Source organism: Chiroxiphia lanceolata, chromosome 18 (genome assembly GCF_009829145.1).
Source record: "Chiroxiphia lanceolata isolate bChiLan1 chromosome 18, bChiLan1.pri, whole genome shotgun sequence".
Classification (NCBI taxonomy): domain Eukaryota; kingdom Metazoa; phylum Chordata; class Aves; order Passeriformes; family Pipridae; genus Chiroxiphia; species Chiroxiphia lanceolata.
The window spans coordinates 8,580,820-8,601,461 of NC_045654.1; the positions used below are offsets into that span (position 1 = coordinate 8,580,820).

General features: G+C 42.8%; 3 protein-coding genes across 8 annotated transcripts in view; 1 reads left to right on the plus strand and 2 right to left on the minus strand.

Moving 5' to 3' along the window:
* Positions 1 to 59: 59 nt before the first annotated feature.
* Positions 60 to 7,573, minus strand: RAD9B (RAD9 checkpoint clamp component B). Of its 5 annotated transcripts, none has more exons than XM_032705492.1 (11): positions 7,519 to 7,573; positions 6,566 to 6,636; positions 5,435 to 5,584; positions 5,137 to 5,251; positions 4,175 to 4,274; positions 3,962 to 4,068; positions 2,531 to 2,637; positions 2,018 to 2,082; positions 1,367 to 1,486; positions 870 to 1,083; positions 60 to 659 (listed from the first exon to the last, which is right to left on the minus strand). In XM_032705492.1, coding segments are annotated over exons 1-11 (1,179 nt in total). In that variant the 5' UTR covers positions 7,520 to 7,573; the 3' UTR covers positions 60 to 530. The 5 variants fall into 5 exon arrangements, with proteins under 5 accessions (XP_032561383.1, XP_032561385.1, XP_032561382.1 ...); XM_032705494.1 differs by having other exon boundaries at positions 3,962 to 4,032; positions 7,490 to 7,561; XM_032705491.1 differs by having other exon boundaries at positions 7,490 to 7,561.
* Positions 7,574 to 8,157: 584 nt separating this feature from the next.
* Positions 8,158 to 11,588, plus strand: VPS29 (VPS29 retromer complex component). Of its 2 annotated transcripts, XM_032705497.1 has the most exons (5): positions 8,170 to 8,218; positions 8,590 to 8,601; positions 10,312 to 10,503; positions 10,712 to 10,947; positions 11,240 to 11,588. In XM_032705497.1, exons 1-5 carry the CDS (start codon positions 8,216 to 8,218, stop codon positions 11,355 to 11,357), a joined length of 561 nt encoding a protein of 186 aa, XP_032561388.1. In that variant the 5' UTR covers positions 8,170 to 8,215; the 3' UTR covers positions 11,358 to 11,588. The 2 variants fall into 2 exon arrangements, with proteins under 2 accessions (XP_032561389.1, XP_032561388.1); XM_032705498.1 differs by lacking the exon at positions 8,590 to 8,601 and having other exon boundaries at positions 8,158 to 8,218.
* Positions 11,589 to 12,496: 908 nt separating this feature from the next.
* KNTC1 (kinetochore associated 1) overlaps positions 12,497 to 20,642 on the minus strand; it is a 34,693-nt gene continuing 26,547 nt past the window's right edge. The window contains exons 51-64 of the mRNA XM_032705466.1: positions 20,519 to 20,628; positions 20,101 to 20,141; positions 19,687 to 19,765; positions 19,095 to 19,213; positions 18,616 to 18,751; positions 18,171 to 18,266; positions 17,434 to 17,490; positions 17,049 to 17,103; positions 16,906 to 16,969; positions 15,767 to 15,896; positions 14,800 to 14,889; positions 14,136 to 14,281; positions 13,202 to 13,292; positions 12,497 to 12,947 (exon numbers count right to left, since the gene is read on the minus strand). Coding sequence (XP_032561357.1) covers positions 12,906 to 12,947; positions 13,202 to 13,292; positions 14,136 to 14,281; positions 14,800 to 14,889; positions 15,767 to 15,896; positions 16,906 to 16,969; positions 17,049 to 17,103; positions 17,434 to 17,490; positions 18,171 to 18,266; positions 18,616 to 18,751; positions 19,095 to 19,213; positions 19,687 to 19,765; positions 20,101 to 20,141; positions 20,519 to 20,628 — 1,256 coding nt within the window. The 3' untranslated portion in view covers positions 12,497 to 12,905. The remainder of the gene's footprint in view (positions 12,948 to 13,201; positions 13,293 to 14,135; positions 14,282 to 14,799; positions 14,890 to 15,766; positions 15,897 to 16,905; positions 16,970 to 17,048; positions 17,104 to 17,433; positions 17,491 to 18,170; positions 18,267 to 18,615; positions 18,752 to 19,094; positions 19,214 to 19,686; positions 19,766 to 20,100; positions 20,142 to 20,518; positions 20,629 to 20,642) is intronic.

Here is a 20,642-nt window from a genome sequence, read left to right on the forward strand (position 1 = left end):
ATACTGCACTGCCCCTGACTTGTGGAAGAGACGCGGGGAGGGAAAAGAATTAACTCAAGTCTGAAACACAAACCTTTATTTCTTAAACTGTGGTTCTGTGACAACTTGGGTTGTTCAGTTAAACGCTGGTTCTACAGAGTTTCTGTAAAATCCTGAGTTATCCTGGAGCTGGGCTGGGTCTGGCTGTGCCAGAGGGGATGGATGGGATATTTTTCCAGCACCCTTAACTAGAACAGCAGCTTCATTTGCCTGAAGTGGTAACAGGGTTTGAATTCAAACTGTGGGACTCTCTCAGTCTCCACTGAGAGTGTTCTGAGAGCAGAACCCCCAGACTGTTCCTGCAGAACTCGTAACACACAAACCTCAGCTGAGTCAGTCGTGACCTAAATCTGTGCCAGTCGAAGAGCAGCAGCAGTTCTGGAACAGTCTGTGCTGCTGGGTCACAGCAGCAGGCACCGACTGTGGGCCTGCCCTGCCCTTCCCTCCCAGGCAGTGCCCCAGCCTGTCCTTGGGCCCGGAGCCCTCGTGCCCTACAGCACCGGGGAGCTCTGCAAGGGGCCCAGGTCCTCCTCGGTGTCGCTGGCTGTCGCCAAGCTCTGGAAGGTGTGACCTGTAGCATCCTTCTTGTAGGAAACAGCTCCAAAAAACAAGGAGTGGAACTGGAAAACGCAGTATTTACACAGGTAAGAAGCCACGTGATACAGAATTCAGGTGTTAATTATTTGTGAAGCTTTTGCCACTTTCAGTCTGCACTTTCCCATGGGAAAGCAGATGCAGAATGGAACGTGGTGTGACACACCCTGTGCACGGGGTGCTCAGCTCGACCCCAGCTGTGCTTCCCCTGCTCACGGCATGGGGAGTCCCCTCACCTTCTGATAAGGAGCCTCCGTGGCCTCTCCTGCTGCCTCAGCCATGGCTGTTCCTGCTCTTCCTGTCACATCCTTCCCTGTGACTCTGGGAATGCTTTTTACCTCTCGTTTAGCCACAGGACTGGTGGGAGCATTCCCATCCTGCTGGGGATGTTTGGAAATGTCTGTGCTGTTGGGCTCATACCCAGAGGGTTTATCAGGATGTGTCTCTGAGCTGCATTGGGCAGAGTAGGGCGGGTTAGTAACTGGCTTTGTGCATTTTCCTCACAATATCGTGATTTTCTGTTCATGGAAAGATTATGGCTTTAGAGTAGATTCTCAGCAAGTATCTTCCCACCCCTCCTGCTGCACCCAAACCGTGTGGAGATGAGGAAAGCAGAGTTCCTATGGAATGCTCCCTCTGGCACCCCTTTATTGCTGTGTGTGCTGCTGAGATGTTCCTAAACCCACCTGGTTCACAGTTTCCCTGTGAAAACTTGAGGGGTCCATCCTCTTACCTGCCCCACTGCTGTGGGCAGCAGCGCTCCTGGGAATCTGCCTCCTTCTGAACCTCACACAGGGTGGCCAGGATCAAGCTGCCCTCCAGCAGCACGTCCTCAATGCTGAAAGCAATGGGCCTAAACACAAACATGGAGACTGCACAGCACATGGAATTACAGACACTGTGCGAGGAGACACAGCTCCTGTGATTCTACATAAGGATTAAAAAGTGCCTCCTCTGGAAAGCTGGAAATCTCCTGTGTTTGCTGCTGAGGAAGGAGAGGTGTTCCTCCCATTACAGGTTTAATGCCCCAGGGAGCAAATGCTACACAGTGTTATAGCCAGATGAGAGTTCTGAATGTGTAATTGTTAAAATTATACTTATTCAGAAAATGTTTAACTGCTAAATAACTCATTGCAGGCATTCAGCTGAGGGCCTCCAGTGTCCAGGGAACTTACACACAGCAGCAAGGCTGCCTTGGCAGTGCCTGGGTGAAATGCTCTCTGTGGAATTACAAACTCCTTACTCTGGGATCACAGGTCAGAAATGGCTTTTGGAATGGAATGAAAATGTGCTCTATTGCTGCAGGTCGATATTCCCTGAGGGACTGCAGACACAACCCTCCTGGAACTGCAGGGCTCCCACCCTTGTGTGTCCCCACACCTACTTCCCACATCTGTCAAAGTGGATGGACACGGGAACACCGGTGGCTTCGGAAAACGCCAGCAGGCCCTGGAAAAGAAGGAGTGGGGGGTTAAGTGCTGGTTTAAACCCACAAGATTAATATTAGTATGTAAGTTTATCCCAGTTCTTGGTTACTGGCAAAAAAAGAAGGTAAAATTCTGCTGCTTCCAGAATAATTTCTTGCATTCCCTGCCAGAGCTTTGCCAGAGGAGGCTCTGCATGGAGAACTCTCCAGGGCAGCTGGGTCTGCCCAGCACAGAAACCACAGTTTGGGTTTAGAAATGCTTTGTTTGCCTTCCAAAGGCTGCTCTGAGGGGCTCTGCAGAGCCCTGAGGATCCTGGGTTTTAAAGCTAATCCTTGACCAGCTGGTGAAATCCTGCTGCTGTCAGGAGGGCTGGTGGGACACACATTCCATGGGACCATCCTGCAGTGTCCTGGTCCAGTCAGGCAAAGCAATGGGAAATGGTTTATTTTCCAGACAAATTCTTACTTTACCCTCAACTCTTTAAGGCAAAATGTCACTTCAGAATCTACTCCAACTTGAAAGTAGTCAAATTCCTCTGGACTGAGGTGAATCTCAGTAACCATCGTCCTGGAAAAGTCTGTTTGAGATATCAAACAAAATCAAAGACTCACAGGAGTGAAGTTTGAACTCAACAAAACTATGCTTATGGCCCCAAGGTTTTTACATCAGCATTGTTTGAATAATTGTGTTTTTATAGTGATCAGCAGTAATAAACATTTAGCTTATCTAAATTTATTTCATAATTAAGTACAATGAAATCCTCCATTTATTTACAGTACTTTGTGTAGATTTAAATGGATTTTAACAGACCCCATTCCACGTCCTGATGTGTGATCTAATCCTGTACCTGCTGCTGTTCTTGTCTATCTGCTCCATCCACAGGCATCCCTCACAAATAATATTCCCAGCTGCCTATTGTTGCAGGGATGGGAAGCCCAAAATGCTGCCTGACTTAAACTGATTAATCAAACTCGCTGACAATCATCAGAGCACAGAGGGGTGGACTGAGGCTCTTTGTTTTAAACTCCCATCTTTTCCTGGCACGTGAGTGGCAACAGGAAATTGGCTCTTCAGTTCCAGGAATTCAGTTGTTCATTACCAGCTGATTAGGCCGGGGCTGTTAATTGGTGTGTGAAGAGAACGTGAGAGGTGCTTTCCTGATGTGGAACAGCCTGAGACACTCAGAAAAATTCCAGAGCAGGGCTCGAGCAGCACAAACACCCCCAGGGAAGGCAAGGCTGCTAAGGGAGTGTTACAGACTATTCCCAGACTATTCCCAGGTCATTGTCCTCAGCTTTGGTCGTAACAAGTATGAAAAGCACCCCTTTATTATATGATATCCAAGAACCTCTACTTCAAAAACATGATTATATCTTTAAAATTAGTTTGAGTCACACTCCAGGAATCTGCAGATTTGTTCTCCACCTCCTGGAGATGTGACCGTGGCAGTGACAGTGTGAGCCCAGCTGACACCCTGTACTGTCCTCAGCCTAAAATACACCCTCTAATGATATCAATTCTCTTTGTGGTGTTCAGATTTAAACAGTTCCTTTTAAAACCCCAAATCAGCCCCTGTTCCCTGGCAGTTGCCATGCTCCTGCTCTTGCAGCACAGTAATTACCTCTTTCAAGCCTACAGCAAGTGGCATAATTTATTTCAATTGGCTGCTCAGTCTGATATCTGCCACTGACACCCAGAAAATGTTATTAAAAACTTGCTTTCTTAAAATATATTAAAACCAGAGGGTGGTAGCATGACTTAAAATCTCTCTATATATGTTCTCTCTCTTAAAAGTGTCATTGAGCCATAAAATGCATTCCCCACTTATGACAGCTATTATTCCTTGAGTTCACCTGTGCTAAAAGTCCAAGTATTGGTTCATATATTCTGAATTTCCTTACCAGTGTCTTCCTCAGTGTAACTCTTGAAACAAACTTTCACTGGAGTAACTGATAAGGTTATTTCTTCTTGGCTGGTTGGGAAGTGAATCATCACATCAGCCAGCAGCCTGTAAAATGTCACTCAGCATTGAAATAATCTGTCACAAGTGACTGGTTGGCATTTGTTACTCCCATCAGAAAGTAAAACTCAGAGAATGGTTTTGTATTTGTTACCTGGAGTGGACTTTAAGGATGTTTGGACACATGTGCTTTGCAAAAACAGCCTGCAAAGGATCACATTCCTGAAATGTCAGGTTATATGTTTTTACAACACCTAAATATAGAGGAAATGAATACAAATCAATGCTGGTCTGTAATCTTAATTTTTTTTTTTAAGTATTAATTGTTCAATGGAGAAAGTAACCAAGGGACTTACTCAGCTATGTGGAAATAAATAGAAAATGGAATTCACCTGCCATCCAAGATTTCCTCCATCCTGTAAGTTGTGCCCATCCAGCATCCGAGTTTTTTAAAACTCCACAAGAAATAAATGAACAGCAAAAAGGGCAACAAATGCAGAGGAAAAAAGGCCTCAAAATTTAACTGGTAAAATAATACAAGTGGGAGTGAAATACAAAAGGCAAACCCTACAGATCTCTCTGTGTTTGTGGGTAAGCCTGGGCTAAAGAGAGCCGAGTTGTCTGGGGACCTAATTCAATATATTACCCCATTATCAGTAATACAAGATAGATTTTTAATAATATAAAGCACTGCCTGTGACACAGCACAGCTCTGTGTTGGTAGATGATGCTTCTTTCTGAGTTTTGCAAAGGCTGATGCTGATGAACATTCCTGTGCTGAAGAAGTGCATTAGAAGTGGAAAGACCCAGTAAGTCCTGTAGTTCAAACAGCTGCCAGACCAGGATTTCTCTCCCTTCCCATAATGTGCTTTTTTTCCCTCAGAATTTAATGCAGACTGATTCAAAATGTTGTCAGCTGAAGAACTGATAACGCCTGTTATAACTTCACTTTAAAAGTTATATATGATAAATATTAACATGACAAACATAAATTATGATGTGAAGAGGCTGGAAGTGTTTGCCAAAACGTTCAGTTAATAACTGCATTAAATACTGTGCTGCCCCGTGGTTTTAAGCTGCTCCTGTCCCCGTGAAGCTGCTCCCTGTGTCACCCACCGTGTTTGCAGAGGAGCTGAAAGGTGACGTGATGATCACTGGGGCTGGTGGAGATGCTGCACTTCTCTACATTCCTTCCCAGCACGTTTGCACATCTAAATACAGGCAGAACTGCCTGGGAAAAATAAAAATAAAATCAATCAGTGCAGAGGTTACTCACCAAGCAACTTTGCAGTATGATTTCCCTATTTTTGTAGGGTTTTATCTGGAGCTCCTGCTCCTCCCCCCGGAATTCCACCTGGAAATGGGGTTAATTTGCTGCTTCCAAAGCTGTGTGTAACAAGCCATTGAGATGTACCTTAACTGTCAGTTTACATGGGAGGGATAACTGCTTCTCCTTGTGACAGGGATCAGACACAGCTGTCCAGCAGTAATGTTGGAAAAACATGGATGAGAAGAAGACATAGGCATATGCTGACCTCGAGGAATTCACTGATCTTAAGGCAAGCTGGAAATGGAATCACAGAATCATTAAAGTTGGAAAAGACCTCCAAGATCATCAAATCCAACCTTTGGTTGTATTAACTCAAAACTATTTAATATTGAACCTTAAAAAAAGCCTCCTCTGGGCTTTAGAACCACCAGAAAACTCTGAGATGTACATCTCAAAATAAATACAGATTTATTAGGAACACAATTACGTTCAAACTTCCCACCTTCATTATTACCAGCCAGAAGTCAGTGGTGTAATACAGGGATGGGATTCCAATCTGTGGGTGTTTAAGTGGCCCTGAAGGGTGAGTTACCCAAACACCCAGAGCTCAGCTTGTGTTTGAGGCATTTGAAGGAGCTGAGTTTATTCTAAAACAATCTTCCTGTGCATGATCCATACAAATGAGCAAAGACACTACTCACACCTCAGGAATTCTTGATATGATATGGAATGTGATATACCCACTCAATACCACAGGTATAAAATGGAATTATCTCCACTTGTGATTTTCCAGTGAGTTAAAGGAGACTTGGTCACTTTTAACTAAGAAACCTCTAGAGAAAACCCTAATTCTGCTGGAAATTGTGTTTGGTTAATCAAAGGCATTAATGGATGTGTTCTTCCTGTTGAGTCACAACAGTACAAAACATGTTGTTTAGAGGCAGCTTCTGTGTGGTAAAGAACACAAACCTTTTGACCTGTGACAGCACAAATGAACCCCTTGGCAATAATCTGGATGTGCTGGACAAGCCTCAGCTTGGGTCACAAAAAATCAAAGGCTATTAGGGCAGAGTAGGAAGGAATATTCCATGCTGGAATCTGCATAATTACAATCACAGAAAATATGGCTTTTGGCCATATTGAAAGTGGAGGAAGTTGGGAGAGAGTGTAACTTGGGGTGAAGGGCCCCTCTAGGAAAACAACATAATGTCCAGCAACATAAACGTTTGGCTTCCAAAGAAGATTTTTAAATTAGAATAAATCAAATTCACTTACGCCTTTTTCTACGGGGTCAAACCAAAATTCGTCACTAATACGTGCTATGGCATGGATTGCTCTTCCAAACACTGCCAGGGAAAGAAAACAGTGCAATAGGCATCCTAAATTAAAATAAAAAGGTTGTACTGCATTTTCCCCAGAATAATTTATGAGGCAACATCACAGATTTCCTACACATTTGAAAGAAAACTGATAGTGGAAAATGTTACTTTTTTTCTTTTTTAATTGGCACAAAACCCTCGATGTTTTGGAAGCTCACTCTGATGAGGCACCTCAGTGTCGTATGTCCCTTTGCAGCCCCTGGGGCCTGATGTCACCCCAAACTCATTCAATCAGACCAAACACCACTTAGAAATTGTATTTTGTAGACGGAAAGTTTGGGAAGCTGTGAGCAGTGGGATATCTGCGGAGATGGAACCCTGAGAAACAGGGCAGAACCCAGCAGAGGGTCCCGGAATTTGCCTCTGGCAGGGGCAGAGCAGCCTTTTCCACAGAACGCTGCACCAAGGAGTCGGGTTGTGGCTCTGGAAGTGCACAGGGAGACACACCAAGGAGTGGATTGTGCCTCTGGAAGCGCACAGGGAGATATCCAGGAGTGGATTGTGCCTCTGGAAGCGCAGAGGGAGACACTCGGCCAAGCCATGGCTTCTCCACCTGGGAGTCCCCAAATCCAGCGCTATGCTCCCTCATCTGAACAATTCCCAGAGGCCGCACATTCCCCACGATCTCCCGCGTCCTGCGGGCTGAGGAGGAGGTGGATCCCCCGTCAGCTCCAGGGCTCGTGTCCCGCTCCGCCTCGGCGCCCTCGGGGCCGCCCCTGAGGGCAGCGCCCGGTCCCGCTCGCGGCCCCGCCCTGGGCTCCCTGTTTCCCGCACAAATCCCGAGGGATTTGCGTGTCCCGGGCTCCCCGCACCGCGGTACCTCGGAGCTGCGCCCCCCCAATCACGCACTTCATGGCCGCCCCGCCTCCCCTCACGGCCCGGGGCGGGAGAGGCCGCTGGGGCGGGGCCAGCGGGAAAGGCCCCGGATGTGGGGCTGGGAGTGAGGGGATTCTGGAGTGTCCTGAGCGGGGAGAGACAGCAAGGATCATCGATCCAACCCCTGGCCCTGCTCAGGACACCCCAACAATCCCACCCTGTCCCTGAGAGCGTTGTCCAAGGTTAACAAAGCGAGGGGAGAAGGATGAACCACTTTGTACCACTTGAGATAGGGCACGAGGAATGCAGGATTTATGGACCACAACGACCTCGGGCAGAACCCCCTAGATAAGGAAGAAATTAATAAACCCAACTCAGCAACTGGGCTGAAACCAGGTCCAACTGGGTAAAAGGTGATTCTGGCAGGGGGATCTGTGACCACCGACCCAAGAAAGCCCCAGACCCAGGAGGACTGAGCACGGCACTAATTAGCATGAGAAGCGAGAGGATCATTAAGCAATAGAAGGTATAATAATCAATAAGAGAACTATGCAATTTGTAGCCAATGAAGAGGGATTTTCGCGGAGAACGCTCTTTCGGCGTGTGTGAAGCAGCTCCGTGGGTGCGGGACGCGACACGGCCGCGTTGGGCGCTCTGTTGGCCGCTCGCAGCCGCCGTAGCGGGGGCGGTGCCGGGCGGGTTCCGGGAGGGCCGGAGCGGAGCGGCCGCGATGGTGAGAGCGGGGGGACATCGGGATCCCAAAGCCCGGGAACCCCCGGCATTCCCCACGGGAATTCCTCCTCGGCACCCCCCCGGGCCCCGCGATCACCTCCTCCCTCGGGGCTGGCGCAGAGCGGGCGGGCGGGAGGTCCCGGGCCGTCCTTGTAGGAGCCCCGTTTTATCCGTATTAATTTAACCGTAATCGCATTAATTAATTTATTTATTTTATTTTAGTTTAACGCTTCTCTCATAACATCAACGATTCATTAATTATTATTTGCGCGTTCATTTGGCTGTGTTTTCTCTTCTGTTGCTTCCTCTCGTTTAACATTGATCATATTTTCCACCCCCCTTGTCTGCAATCAACTCCTCCATCCCACTCAGGCCGGGCACAGAGTAAGTTACTCCTTGGCTTTGCTAATACCGGTATTAGGGGCTCCTTCGTGGCAGTGGCAGGTGAATTAGGGGCTGCTGCTCAACCCACACCCAAATGCCTGGTAAAACCCAGGGGGTTTGACATCCTCTGCCTCTGTTTTATGCTGCAGATCCCTGGGATGATTAAACATTTTGGGTTGGTTACTGTAGCTTTTCTTTAATTATGGGAGCTGCAATGTGATTTTTGGGGGAGAATATGGGGCCTGACAGTTTGGGGTTGTGTGCTTTAAGTGGCAGGATAATTTTATTAATCACCAAATAACTGATATTGCACAACTAAGTCCCTCAGGCATCAGTAAAACAATCTTATCTATTGCCACTTATTAATCAAATAATTTTGATTAATAATATTAAAATCGCAGTTACCCACTTTTAACTTGCATCCCAGTACCCTTCCCAGGACCCTGCTCGGGGGATTTTTCACTGGCAATTCTCAAAAGACCATCAGAAATGTTTCTCTTTTTTGAATTTTTCCTCTCCTGGTTTAGTTTTGAATTGGCCACTCATTGACTAAAAAACTCTGGTGTTGCTTTATCAATACTTCAGCCCATCTGTCTCCAAAATGGCTTTGCTGGCACTGAGATGTTCCTAATCTGAAAAAAAAAAAACAAACCCCAAACCAAGCAAAAAAGGCACCCAAGTTCCTTCTGCCTTTCGTGATGACTGTTAGCAAGAAAGTAGCTGCATGGCCTAAAAATAGATTAAAAATATTTAAAAATACCATTTCTTAGCCTAGCTATATTTGTTTTTATATATATAAATATATCTGGGCTGTGTCCTTTACAAATTGATGGTTGTTATTTTAGGAACTGCCTCTCTAACAAACATTTTTAATGTAGAGCCATTTATCAAGTTAACACTGGATCTGGAGACAACCATTCCCATTCTCCCAGTGCCATAACATCCCCTGCTTTATAGAGCTGATCTTTGCATAATTAATTTATTGCTGTGTTGCATTAATTCTTTATTTGCAGATTTAAAGCCTGTGTGGCTTTGCATCACCTGAATCCTTAATTTTGAAGCCCCCATCCCATTTTTTTTTCTTGCATCTGTTGTACTGAAGCTGTGAATATATAGAATTTTATATAAATGGTAACAGAATCCCTCTGTGCAATAACCTGCCTTGGCTCCTCTGCAGTGCCCTGGTTGTAATTTGTGGTTATTTTTTTCAGCCTTATTCTGTTCAGTGGTTCCTAAAATATGGGCTCTGAACACTCTTCCTGTCACCTATTAACACATTAAAAATTTGCTGCTTTCTAATATTCTTTTAATACTTTTAATGTTTTTTATAAGAGAGTAAACAGGAATCTTTTAAAGTAGAAAAAACTTGGATGAAGAGTTAAGGGAAGTGGCCTCAGTTTAGCCAGGTCTGCACTAGAGAGAAAAAAAGGGAGAGAGTTTGTGGTAGTTCCCAATTTTGTGTGAAGTACCTGAAGTACTAACACATTCCTGTTATTGTGTCTTGCCCAAAATAAAGATGGTTCTGTAGCCTTGTTTTTAAGGTAGTGGTTTAGTGAGGGCCCTTGTTTTCCCTCAGAGCAATGTTCCATCACCATCTCATTCTTATTTTAGTAGCTTTTCCATCAAAACACAAATTTGGGAAATTGCTAATGACTGTTGCCTTAATGAGTGTGTGTAATGATCTTTCTCCCCCCCGATGATCCTTGGAAGTTGGTGCTGGTGTTGGGAGATCTCCACATTCCCCACAGATGCAACAGCCTCCCAGCCAAGTTCAAAAAGCTGCTGGTTCCTGGGAAGATCCAACACATCCTGTGCACAGGGAACCTCTGCACCAAGGACACCTATGACTACCTCAAAACCCTGGCTGGGGACGTCCACGTGGTCCGAGGGGACTTTGATGAGGTACTTTGATCTCCCTTGGGAATGACGGGTTTTTTGTATCTTTTAAAGGCAACATTTGGGTTCATCCAACTAAAAGTGGTGATGAAATGAGGTCAGAAACTCTCCCCTTCTCTTTCCTTGTTGTTGTTGTTTAATTATAAATCTTTGAATATAGATATAAATTTTTAGATATGAGTGAGTCCATCTAATGCTTGGTTTTTATTTTCAGAACCTGAATTACCCCGAGCAGAAGGTGGTGACTGTGGGACAGTTCAAGATCGGGCTGATCCACGGCCACCAGGTCATTCCCTGGGGTGACATGGCCAGCTTGGCCCTGCTCCAGAGGCAGTTTGATGTGGACATCCTCATTTCAGGGCACACACACAAATTCGAGGCATTTGAACATGAAAACAAGTTCTATATCAACCCTGGATCAGCTACAGGAGCCTACCATGCCTTAGAGAAGTGAGTGTGGGAAAACTCTGGGAGGGTTTTTTGGGAACAAAACTGAGCTACAAACTCATGGTGAGGGTTAATGTTTGTGTTTTAAATGTCAGGGAGAGGAAGGGTTGATACTTGTACTTCCTAAATCTCCTTGACTGAACAGATGAGAGCAAAATACAGCCTCAGATCTGATGTTCTGGGCTTTCAGAATTAATATCCATTTTTCTTTAAGTGATTTCTGCTGAGTAGTGGTAAAAACACTGCTCAGGGGATTATAGACACAATTAATATGAATTTTTTCCTCTCTTTCCAGCAACATCATTCCCTCATTTGTGCTGATGGATATCCAGGCTTCTACAGTAGTGACATATGTCTATCAACTAATTGGAGATGATGTGAAAGTAGAAAGAATTGAGTACAAAAAGTCTTAAAAAGGCTTTTGCTTGTCTGGTATTTTTACCATCTCATTCTGAACTGCAAGTTCCAATACTTGATTGCTAGTTTACAGCCCTGCACCTATTGCTAACAGCTCAACAATGTAATGAATTTAACCAACATTGTGTTTGCTTTTCTCTGTATGAATGGATTTGTAAAATATTCCATTAAAATAACTGTCCAAATACTGTTCCTTAATGTTGTAATAAACTCCACTTCATAGAAAACTGAGCTTTATGCAGTGTTGTTGGGGGAAGATGCAGCAGTTGTGGTTGGCTGGGAAATGCCTGGTGCTGTGGTTTGGTGTCCAGCTTCCAAGGGATACTTGAGCAAAGGGATTGAGGGCTCTGGGGCCAGGCTGTGTTTGCTTCAGAATCCAGTTTACATTTCATTTTCTCAATTTAACATTCTCAATTTAAGTTAAAGGAATAAAGTGGCTTGATAGATTCTGAAAGTGTTACAATTGCCTCATAATTTCACTGTAGAAAGTTTGAGTCTTAAATAAATAATCTCATTAAATCTAGAGCCAGTGAAAGGAGGCTTTCCTTTATTTGTGGCTCACATCTGACACTACCTGGGTGTGCACTTTGCTCCATGTCCAGAGGCTTTTAATAATGTAATTCCACGTGACACAGGTGCTGCTGCTGCAGGGAAATGTTGGTTGTTCAAGACAACTGGAACTTTGGGCTCCTCTATTGCAGTGACTGCAGGGAACTGAAGGTATTTAACAGCTCCCATTTCCCACAACTGCTGTAACTTCCCAACAAAACCAGTTTGATCTCTGTTTTCTACAGCAGAACATTAAGATGTTGGCCTTTGGATTCTGGCTTTTCCAGCAGGAAGAATGGAAATTCTGCACAGAACCCTTATTTCTGTGTCATGAGCTAACTAAATAACTTATTTCTATTCAAAATAAACCTGCTTTTCCCTGGACACAGACCAGGCATTTCAGGCTGGTGTCTCAGGAGCCTCTAACAGGCACTTCATGCAGTGAGGCTCATTCCTGTTGCTTTATCCTGCTGCAGACAGAGCAAACCTGGAAAGAAAACCTTGGCACACATTATTTAAGGGAGGTGAGTGACTGGAACTCAATTTACTGGCAGACTCATCATTAAAAAAGGTTTATAGAATGCTGTAAGGCCAAAATTGATACAGAAGTTTATTTATGCTTATTATAGTTAAACTTACAGTTTATCTACAAAGTATTTTACATGAACTACACCCCTGACAGTTTTATAAAAGAGTTTATCCCAGTTGTGCAAGGTTATGTTGTGGTGAATGAATTCAGAGTGATCCTGACAGCAGGAACGTGGGGAAATACAGAAGTAAAGGAAATAAACTTTCATCCTTCCTAAAATTAAAGTGCTGAATATGACCAGGATGGAGGAGAAACAGCCTAGAACAGCTGAAAAAACGTGGAAAAGTCATGGAAGCTTTTGGTAAAACCTTTGAGTTTTCAGTCTGATGTTCTTTTGAGTGCCATGAGTGCACAGATCTCCTCTTGCCAGGAGAGGGAGGGAAGAAAAGGATAAATCAAGACCTTATCAAGGACTGTTCCAGGCCTCCTCTGATCCATTCAGGTACATCTGGAAGGGAAAAGAACAATATTAACAGGGCTTAGGAAGAGCTGTGGAAGTACCTGGAAGTGTGATGCTTAGCATGGCACAGACTTGGGTCAGGTAAAATGAATTATTTAAGTTGATGAAGGGAGATTTTATTACATACAATACATTTTACTAGAATTAATCAGCTAAAAAGTATTTTTATGAAATGCTGAGTGAAATTCTTTAGGAAAAAAGGGAGAAAGTACTGCATGAGGTACAGAAGTGGTTTCTTTTACCTTCAGAAGATCAGATGGTGGGATGTCTGCCAGGGCAGGGTTTCCACATTTCTTTTGATACTCTTGAATGAGGGCTGTTGCTTCATCAAGGCTGTAAAGGGCAAGAGGTTCTCAACTTTGTCCAGTTAAGCTCTCTCAAAAGCTTAACTTAAATTTACATAATACACACTGGAGTAGAAAAATAAAGCATGGTCCCCTGGTTTGGAAGTCAGATGGCTCCTGTCCTTCCCCAGTAGAGGAAAACAAGCCCTGCTAAGCCTGTCCTTTAATAAAATCAATATATATTAGAATTTCAGTGTTTATTGGTTCCTGTCCCAGTGTGACTGTGGGATAACTGGTAACCAAGTGACTTGCAATGCTGAGTATTTGGGCTCTGACATGAGTGTTCCCAGGTGAGCAGAGGAGCCCAGGTGCTGTGAGTCACTGACTGGGCAGTGAGACCCACCCCAGGCCCTTTGTGTTATTTAACTGAGCACAAGAGGTGCTTTAACTCTTGAAAACCTGGTGGCAAAAGCACTAATTCCCAAGTCTTGAGTAGGGGCAGCTCATTTATTTTTCCTGAGTGTTCCTGTTGCTGAAGCTGTGAGTCTGTGGTGCTGCTGAGCTGGGTTCACCTCAAGGTAAGGGCAGTGTTTGCTTTTTCACTCTGTTTTTTTACTTCTGTTTGAGCTGCATTTGATCTGCTGCCAGTCCAGGCTCAACAATCTGTTACTTGGTCTTGAATGACTGTAAAACTCTATCTTAAATCTGCAAAGTAGTGAGATGACATTTGTATTTATTTAAATTAACAGGGCTTAGCAAGATTTTAAAGTCCTTAGATAATAAGAACTAGAAAACCTCCGTGGCTTGAAATAGATGAAAATAAAATAAAGGAGAGATTCAGTTTCTGTGGTTACCAGTAATGCAGCACCTGTTCTACCTTTTATTAACTTACCTGTTCTTTTTGGCAAAATAATCCACCAGCTCCTTCATTCTGTGAGTGTTTGTCAGGTGTTGCTTCAACAGTGGATAATATTTGGTTTTCAAGAATTTTTCATAGAGCTTCTTATTTATGATACTGTCCAAAACCAAAGACCTGATCTGTAGATTTAAGTTTTAGTAATGAAAAATATTAATATCTTAAATGTAAGAAATTGTATTTCTGAATGACAAGAGCTCAGAGTTTTCCTATTTGGCTCTATTATAGGGTTTTGTGGTTTTTTACTTTTTTTTTAAGTGCTGTGAAATGGCAGGTTTTATGACTAATTTCAGATTCAGAGAGGGGATGAGTTAAGAAACTTGCCCAAGGCAAGAGTGCACTTTCATAAGTCCTTTGGCCTTTTAGCTTCAAATATTTATTTAGAAAAATAAGGTGGTGCTGTTGCAACCCCTGCTGCCCTACAAACAGGGGCAGCCTGGAACTCAGCACTGGGCATGGACACAAGAAGTTTTTCAGTTGCACAGCAGAAATAAAAATGCATTTTACAAGTATTTCATATGTTTTGAGTATTATGTCAAGTAAGGCTGGACAAAGTCAGAGGAGGGAAAATGTTCTGTGTACACTTATCTGTCAGAAAAGCCTCCAAGTCAATGGCAAATCAATTAATTTATTTATTTACCTGAGAAGCAAATGCTACAACTTCTCCAGTGCCCATGTGTTCATCTATTTGCTGCAGCACAGTTTCTGTGTTACAAGTTGATAAGAAACCCTGGTGAAAATAAGTTACAAAGCATTAATATTCTGTGACTGATTAAAGTAGAAACTCTCCCTTCAGAGCGAGTATTTGATTCATTCAGGAACAAGGAATATGTTGATATTACAGGTGCAAAGGTGGAATTACCAAACCAGGAGCTGTGTGGTTGGACTGAAAGAATTGCTTTGAACTCTCAAAGGGTGTTTTGCTGTAGCTGTTACAGATGTTTTGGACTCATTGGCAGCAGAGTGGATGTTCTACACTAATGCTGTGATTTGGGAAAATCTTTCTGAATGTAACTTTAATGACTGGAAGTCTAAGGATTTAAGATGCCTTTCCTGGTGCCAGTTTGCTCGTGGCAAATATGGTTCACCTAGAGAACAATGTGGAGCATAAATTAATGGGAACAAATGAGAAGAGAAAGGGAACTGTCAAGATCCATGGATGGTGAGGATGTGGCCTTAAGGCAAAGGTTTTACATCACAATTTGTGCAGATCAAGCATCTTTCTTAGAAGTCAGGAGCTTTCAGCTCAACACTCTTCCAAAGTAGGATTCAGCACTTCTCTTACAATTTGTTATGGCTTGGGTTTTGCTGGGTTTTTATCACGTGTTTTATGGGTGGGATCCCATAAAACACCCTCAACTTCTCAAAAGGCAAAGTCATGTGACAAAGCTACTGAGGGTGACTTGAAGCTGGGTTTGCTTCAAGAACAGAAAAAGAGAAGGAAGTATTCACATGATCCCTTTCAGAAGCCTTTGTGGGTGGGAAATGCTGAGCAGCTGCCAGCAGGGATGGATTTAAATAAACTGGAATTAAAAGTGGCTGTCTTTTACAGAGCATGCTTAAAGGCATTTCCCTGGCACAGACAGGTCACTGAACTTATTGTTTACCTGAATTTGCTGCTCTCGCTTCTCAGGCTGAGGGATCAGCAACAGGCAGCCCAAGGCTAAAGCTGGAAGGTCCAGCTGAGAGTATTGTTTGGCAATTCCAATGACATCCAGGTCAGCCAGGACAGGACACCTGCAGAGGGAGATCAGGAGGGAGGTTCTCAACTGGTATCTCTGGCTGGGTGGGTTAGTGCTGTGGGAATTTTAAGCCAGGTAGAGCAATACATTTTTACCTCATCCTAATTCTAGAAATGGTCAAACAAGTTGAAGTTTCACTGAACACAAATCCATGGGGATTTTGTAGCTTGAAAAAAAAACCAACTCCAGTTTCTCTTTCTAAGCACCCGAGGTCCTGTTTTGAGGGGAGTTGTTGGCCAACTGCCCAGAGCAGAGCTTTGGTTCAGATGTGTGTGCACAGGAGTGGAGGATCCCTTTCCAGATGATCTTTAAGTCCCCTTCCAACCCAAACCATTTCTAAATCCTAACTAACTCTTTGTTCAAGTCAGGCTCTCTGAGCTCTGGTTCTTCTTTTGAGCAAATCAGAGGATTGTGGTGAATAAGATAACAATTTCTTGTGCTTTTTTACATTGTAAAGGCAATGCAGGACTGGTTTATGCACAGAATGTTTAGGAACATAATCCCATAAGTTAACCACATTTGCAGATCTGCAGCTTATAGATCTTTGTTGTGTCAGGTTTATTCTTTAGAGGGAAATGAATTCTTTCTGTTTTATACTCTTTGTTTATGTTCTAGGAAATGTGCTGTATTTTGGGTAAGAGAGATTAACTGGACTTTCAGGGTTGACCATGAGTCCTTTAGAAATATCAGGACAGGAACAGTCCTGGGGCAGCAACTGGGCAGATAAATTGGTTTTCAGCAGCCTGTGCTGCTGATTCTCAGTCCCAGCTCAGAGAGCAGTTCCCAGTTGAGTTTCCACAGCCCAGCTACAGAGTTGCAGCATGTGCTGTCCATGGTCAGAATTTCTGGTTGTGTTTCTGTCCTGTCCTTCCTAAAAGAGGCAAAAGGTTCTTCCTTGTGCCTCAGGCTCCCCAGTTCCCAGAACTCCTTTGCATGTTCAGGGTGAGAAATCACAACTGGGCATTCCCACTAGAACTGAACTGTGGGATGGACTGTCCACTTACTTGAGCAGCATCACAAAGCACTCACAGCATTCCTCCAGCTGGCTGGGACTGGGGGGACACGAAACTGAGAAATAAAGAGAACATGATAAAGTAAATATAGAACCAAATTACTGTAGGAGGAGGAGAGACAATCCCAGCCCTACCTGTGAGGAAGGGGGACAGGACCACACTGCGCCAGGCCCGGAGAAAGTTGGGAATCTGTTGGCAACAAAGTTGTAAAGTAACAACCAAATCCACTTAGTTACAAGTGTGTTGTAAACACCCCCGACCCCCTGCAGGGGAGGGAAGCCTCTCAGTATTCTTTCCTTTTTATCCTGGATTAATTATTCCCTAACATTGCTTTCATTATCTCAGGGTCTCAGATTTGGCCATATTATGACTGCTGGCAAAATGTTTCTGTCCAGTGTTTACTGACATACTGCATTGTACATAAAATAGTAATTCAAAAAGGGTCTTTTCATGGCTCACACACATACTAAATTCCTGGTAAGTAAGAAAAAGATGAGAAGTCAGAGGATATTTACTTACCTCCCATAATGAATGAATGCCAGTAATTGCTGTCAAAACTCTTCTTAGATACTGAGTCTGGAAAAGAAAATTGATTTTAAAATACTTGGGTGTTTTTGAAGATTTAGCAATAATCTACAGAGCTGCATTATGCTTGTTTTGTCTGTAGGATGCAAACTTAGAGTTCCTCAAGGTAGCTTTGATACATATGGAAATATGCTTTATATTTAAGTAAATTAAATCATCAACCCCATTGCCAGGTACATTTGTTACCTCCTTAGGCTGTAGCAACATTACATGAAGTTTGACAATCAGAGGTAATTAAGATTCTGAATGACAACAGTCAGGGTTGCTATAATTATAAATACATTTTAGGGGTCATGGTTTTGTATATGTATATACAAACACATGTAAATACATATATGCACAGTTTTGTATGTATTTACACACAAAAATAGGCACATTATGTTATAAAATTGTAATAATGTGAAGGAAATTTTCAATTTATTACCATAGGATTTGCTCTTGCCACCTGAAAGGCTTTAAAAAAACGAAACTGGAACAATTTAAGAGCAAAAGTCAATGCTAAACCAGAAATTCCTCAAATCTTCACCAGCTCAGTATCTCAGAGCCCAAAGTAAGTGTGTAAATTATCAATAATTGGTCACTGGAAGTTTGCAGTTCATGTGTTTGTCCCGTTCTTCTGAAACCAGTGGATAAACCCAGCCTTTTTCTCACCTTGCTTAACAATTCCTTACCATGTTGAAGCCCAGGAGTTTCTGGAGGAGGCCATTCCACAGCTGGGGATCATATACTTTGTAGTCCAAACTCAGTTCTGTCACCAGTCTCACGGCCTGAGGGAGAGCAGGGACAGGCTGTATTTTAACAAACATTCATGGTCTTCAAACCTTTCCTGCTTGTCAGTGGCATTTGAGATTTTTACAGCATTACCAGGACCTTTAACTCCTCAAAAGCCACGAACAAGCCACTTTCAAAATGAATTCACACATGTGAGCAAAACCAAAAAACCCACCTGTGTGTGATATCACTTTATTTTCTAATTGTAGGAAGGATAAAGCTTTTCTCTGTCATTTCCAGAGTACATTGAAGCAACATCTGTTTAGCAAAGCTCTGCACAAAAGTGTAAATCCACACAATGTGTAACAAACACTCAATAATTCACAAAGGGTTTAAAAATCCTACCTTGGGTTCGTGGCTGTGATTCTTCCATAGCCCTTTAATCATTCCTTCCTTTGGACTCTTATGGAATGATTCATAAGTATATGGAATATTCAAGATTTCAAACTCTGCCAGATAAATGCAGCACCTTAGAAAATACCTGGAAAAAAGTAACCCCCAAACCAGGAGTTAATGAGATTTACAGTGAGTATTATATTTTAATTCATATGCTCAACCTTGGGATAGCACTGCAAAGTGTCCTTCTGTGATTTTATAACAAATATGTAGCCTGTATTTATAATTATGATCTTAATGAAGTAAAAAACTGTCTGGTAATTGCTTAGGGAAAGCTCTTTCACCTGAATGATGGATGAGTTGGATCATCTCTAAAGATAAACCAGTTACTGTAACTCTGACAACTCAAAGTGCATTCCTGCACAGAGATTTTTTTTTTTCAACAAAATGTTATTATTAAGGGATGTTTTAAGGAAAATTCATCTTACTTTACTGTCTCAATGGGCTTCTTGAAGAGTGATTCCACAGTGTTGGCATCTGCCAAGTGGAGCAGACACTTCAGTGCTCTGCTCCTGTGAGCAAATGTCAGCTGAGTGACACCAATGGGCTGAGGAGGGGAAAAAAACACAGTGAAAAGAAAATATTTGACTATTTGTGATATGTAGTATCACAAATACATTTGGTAAGAGTGAAAAAGTGGAGCTTAAGGCTCTGCTAAAAGAATTTTACCACTCTGCTTTAATTGCCAAAGTGAGCCAATGTCTTACACCAGCTTAAAGCACGTTCCAGAATATATTTAATGAAGCTGTTTTCAAATAATATCAGCTGTAAATTTAGAAAACCCAGAGTTCAAGGGCTGCTCTTGACAGTCAATAGCAAAATTCAATGAAAATCACAGTTTTACCCCAAAGGTTGTTGGAGAGGGAGAAACACAGAGCTCATACAAATCTATAAACTATTGAAATTGCAGGTACAAAGGCCTCAGTTCGAAGCCTGTGCAGTTAAGCAGACGGCACTTGATTTTAATAAGAGGTAAAAATTTCATGAGCATCAAGCTAAAATTAGAATTCAGCAACTTACAGATGTGGTAGAAGTTGTAATTGCAAAAAGCAATCTTGAACTGTAATCCATTGGGCAAGACTGAAGCAGGTAAATAACTCTGCAAAAACAGGTTTGCTTTTAGTACCAGCACAGCTACTGAAACACAACATACCAATAGTCATTGAAATGTAAATATTTCACTGTCACAAAGAGATAAAGGATATGATATTCCAAGGATATAGAAAAGGAGGGGAAAACTTCCAAATAGCTACTCTTAAGCACAGATGTAACTTATTGGGAATTTGATGATTAAAAACTGATGTCACCAGAAAGCAAAAATAAGAACAGTGAGTTCTGAATCACGCACAACCTAACAAGGTTTCTTGAAAAAGCTATTTTTAGCTTGCAAGTTAAAAATAATTCACCATGTTTTATGTGAGACAACACGCTCACCTTCGGATTTCTTCATCTTCTCCAAAGATTTCCTGAGTTTTCTGTAAAAAGAAGTGAAAGTTGTGAGTTTTCTCCGTTGTTTGGATAAATAGCTTGGCCATATCCCTGCTTAAACCCTACAATCTCTTTAATGGGGGTGATGCATTTACAGCTGCTTTACTCCTTTAGGCTGAACACACAACCTTTTTGTAGCACCAAAGTAAGATTTTAATCTCTGTACAGAGAGAAAGGAAAGCATTTCAAGTCTCTCTCAGCAGAGACGTTACTGTGCAATGTTACAAAGGGATTGAAATCTTAAATAGCTTCATGGCTTCTAAAGGCAAATTCCACCAAATAACCTTAGTTTTTAGGTCAAGTGAAAAAAAAAAAAAATCCATATTTTGTGTAAGTGGCCTGTAAATCTCCTGTGGTGACTTACTTCTGAGGGTGGTGTGCTTGGACACAGCCATTTTTCCAGCAGTTTGTCCCGAATTTTGTTCATATCCAGGTCATTAATCTCAGCTATCTCCTCAGCTGCCATGTGGATATCTACAGGAGGAGGT

Bases quoted from the DNA above. Each gene is read 5' to 3' on its own strand.
- RAD9B (XM_032705491.1), bottom strand. From the start codon at position 7,523: ATGAAGTGCGTGATTGGGGGGGCGCAGCTCCGAG. The intron at 5,252-5,434 runs GTACATCTCAAT...TATTTTTCCCAG, and splicing joins CATGTAAACTGACAGTTAAG to GCAGTTCTGCCTGTATTTAG. The intron at 2,638-3,961 runs GTAAGGAAATTC...TATCTCAAACAG, and splicing joins TTACACTGAGGAAGACACTG to ACTTTTCCAGGACGATGGTT.
- VPS29 (XM_032705497.1), top strand. The intron at 10,504-10,711 runs GTACTTTGATCT...TTTTATTTTCAG, and splicing joins TCCGAGGGGACTTTGATGAG to AACCTGAATTACCCCGAGCA. The intron at 10,948-11,239 runs GTGAGTGTGGGA...CTCTCTTTCCAG, and splicing joins GCCTACCATGCCTTAGAGAA to CAACATCATTCCCTCATTTG.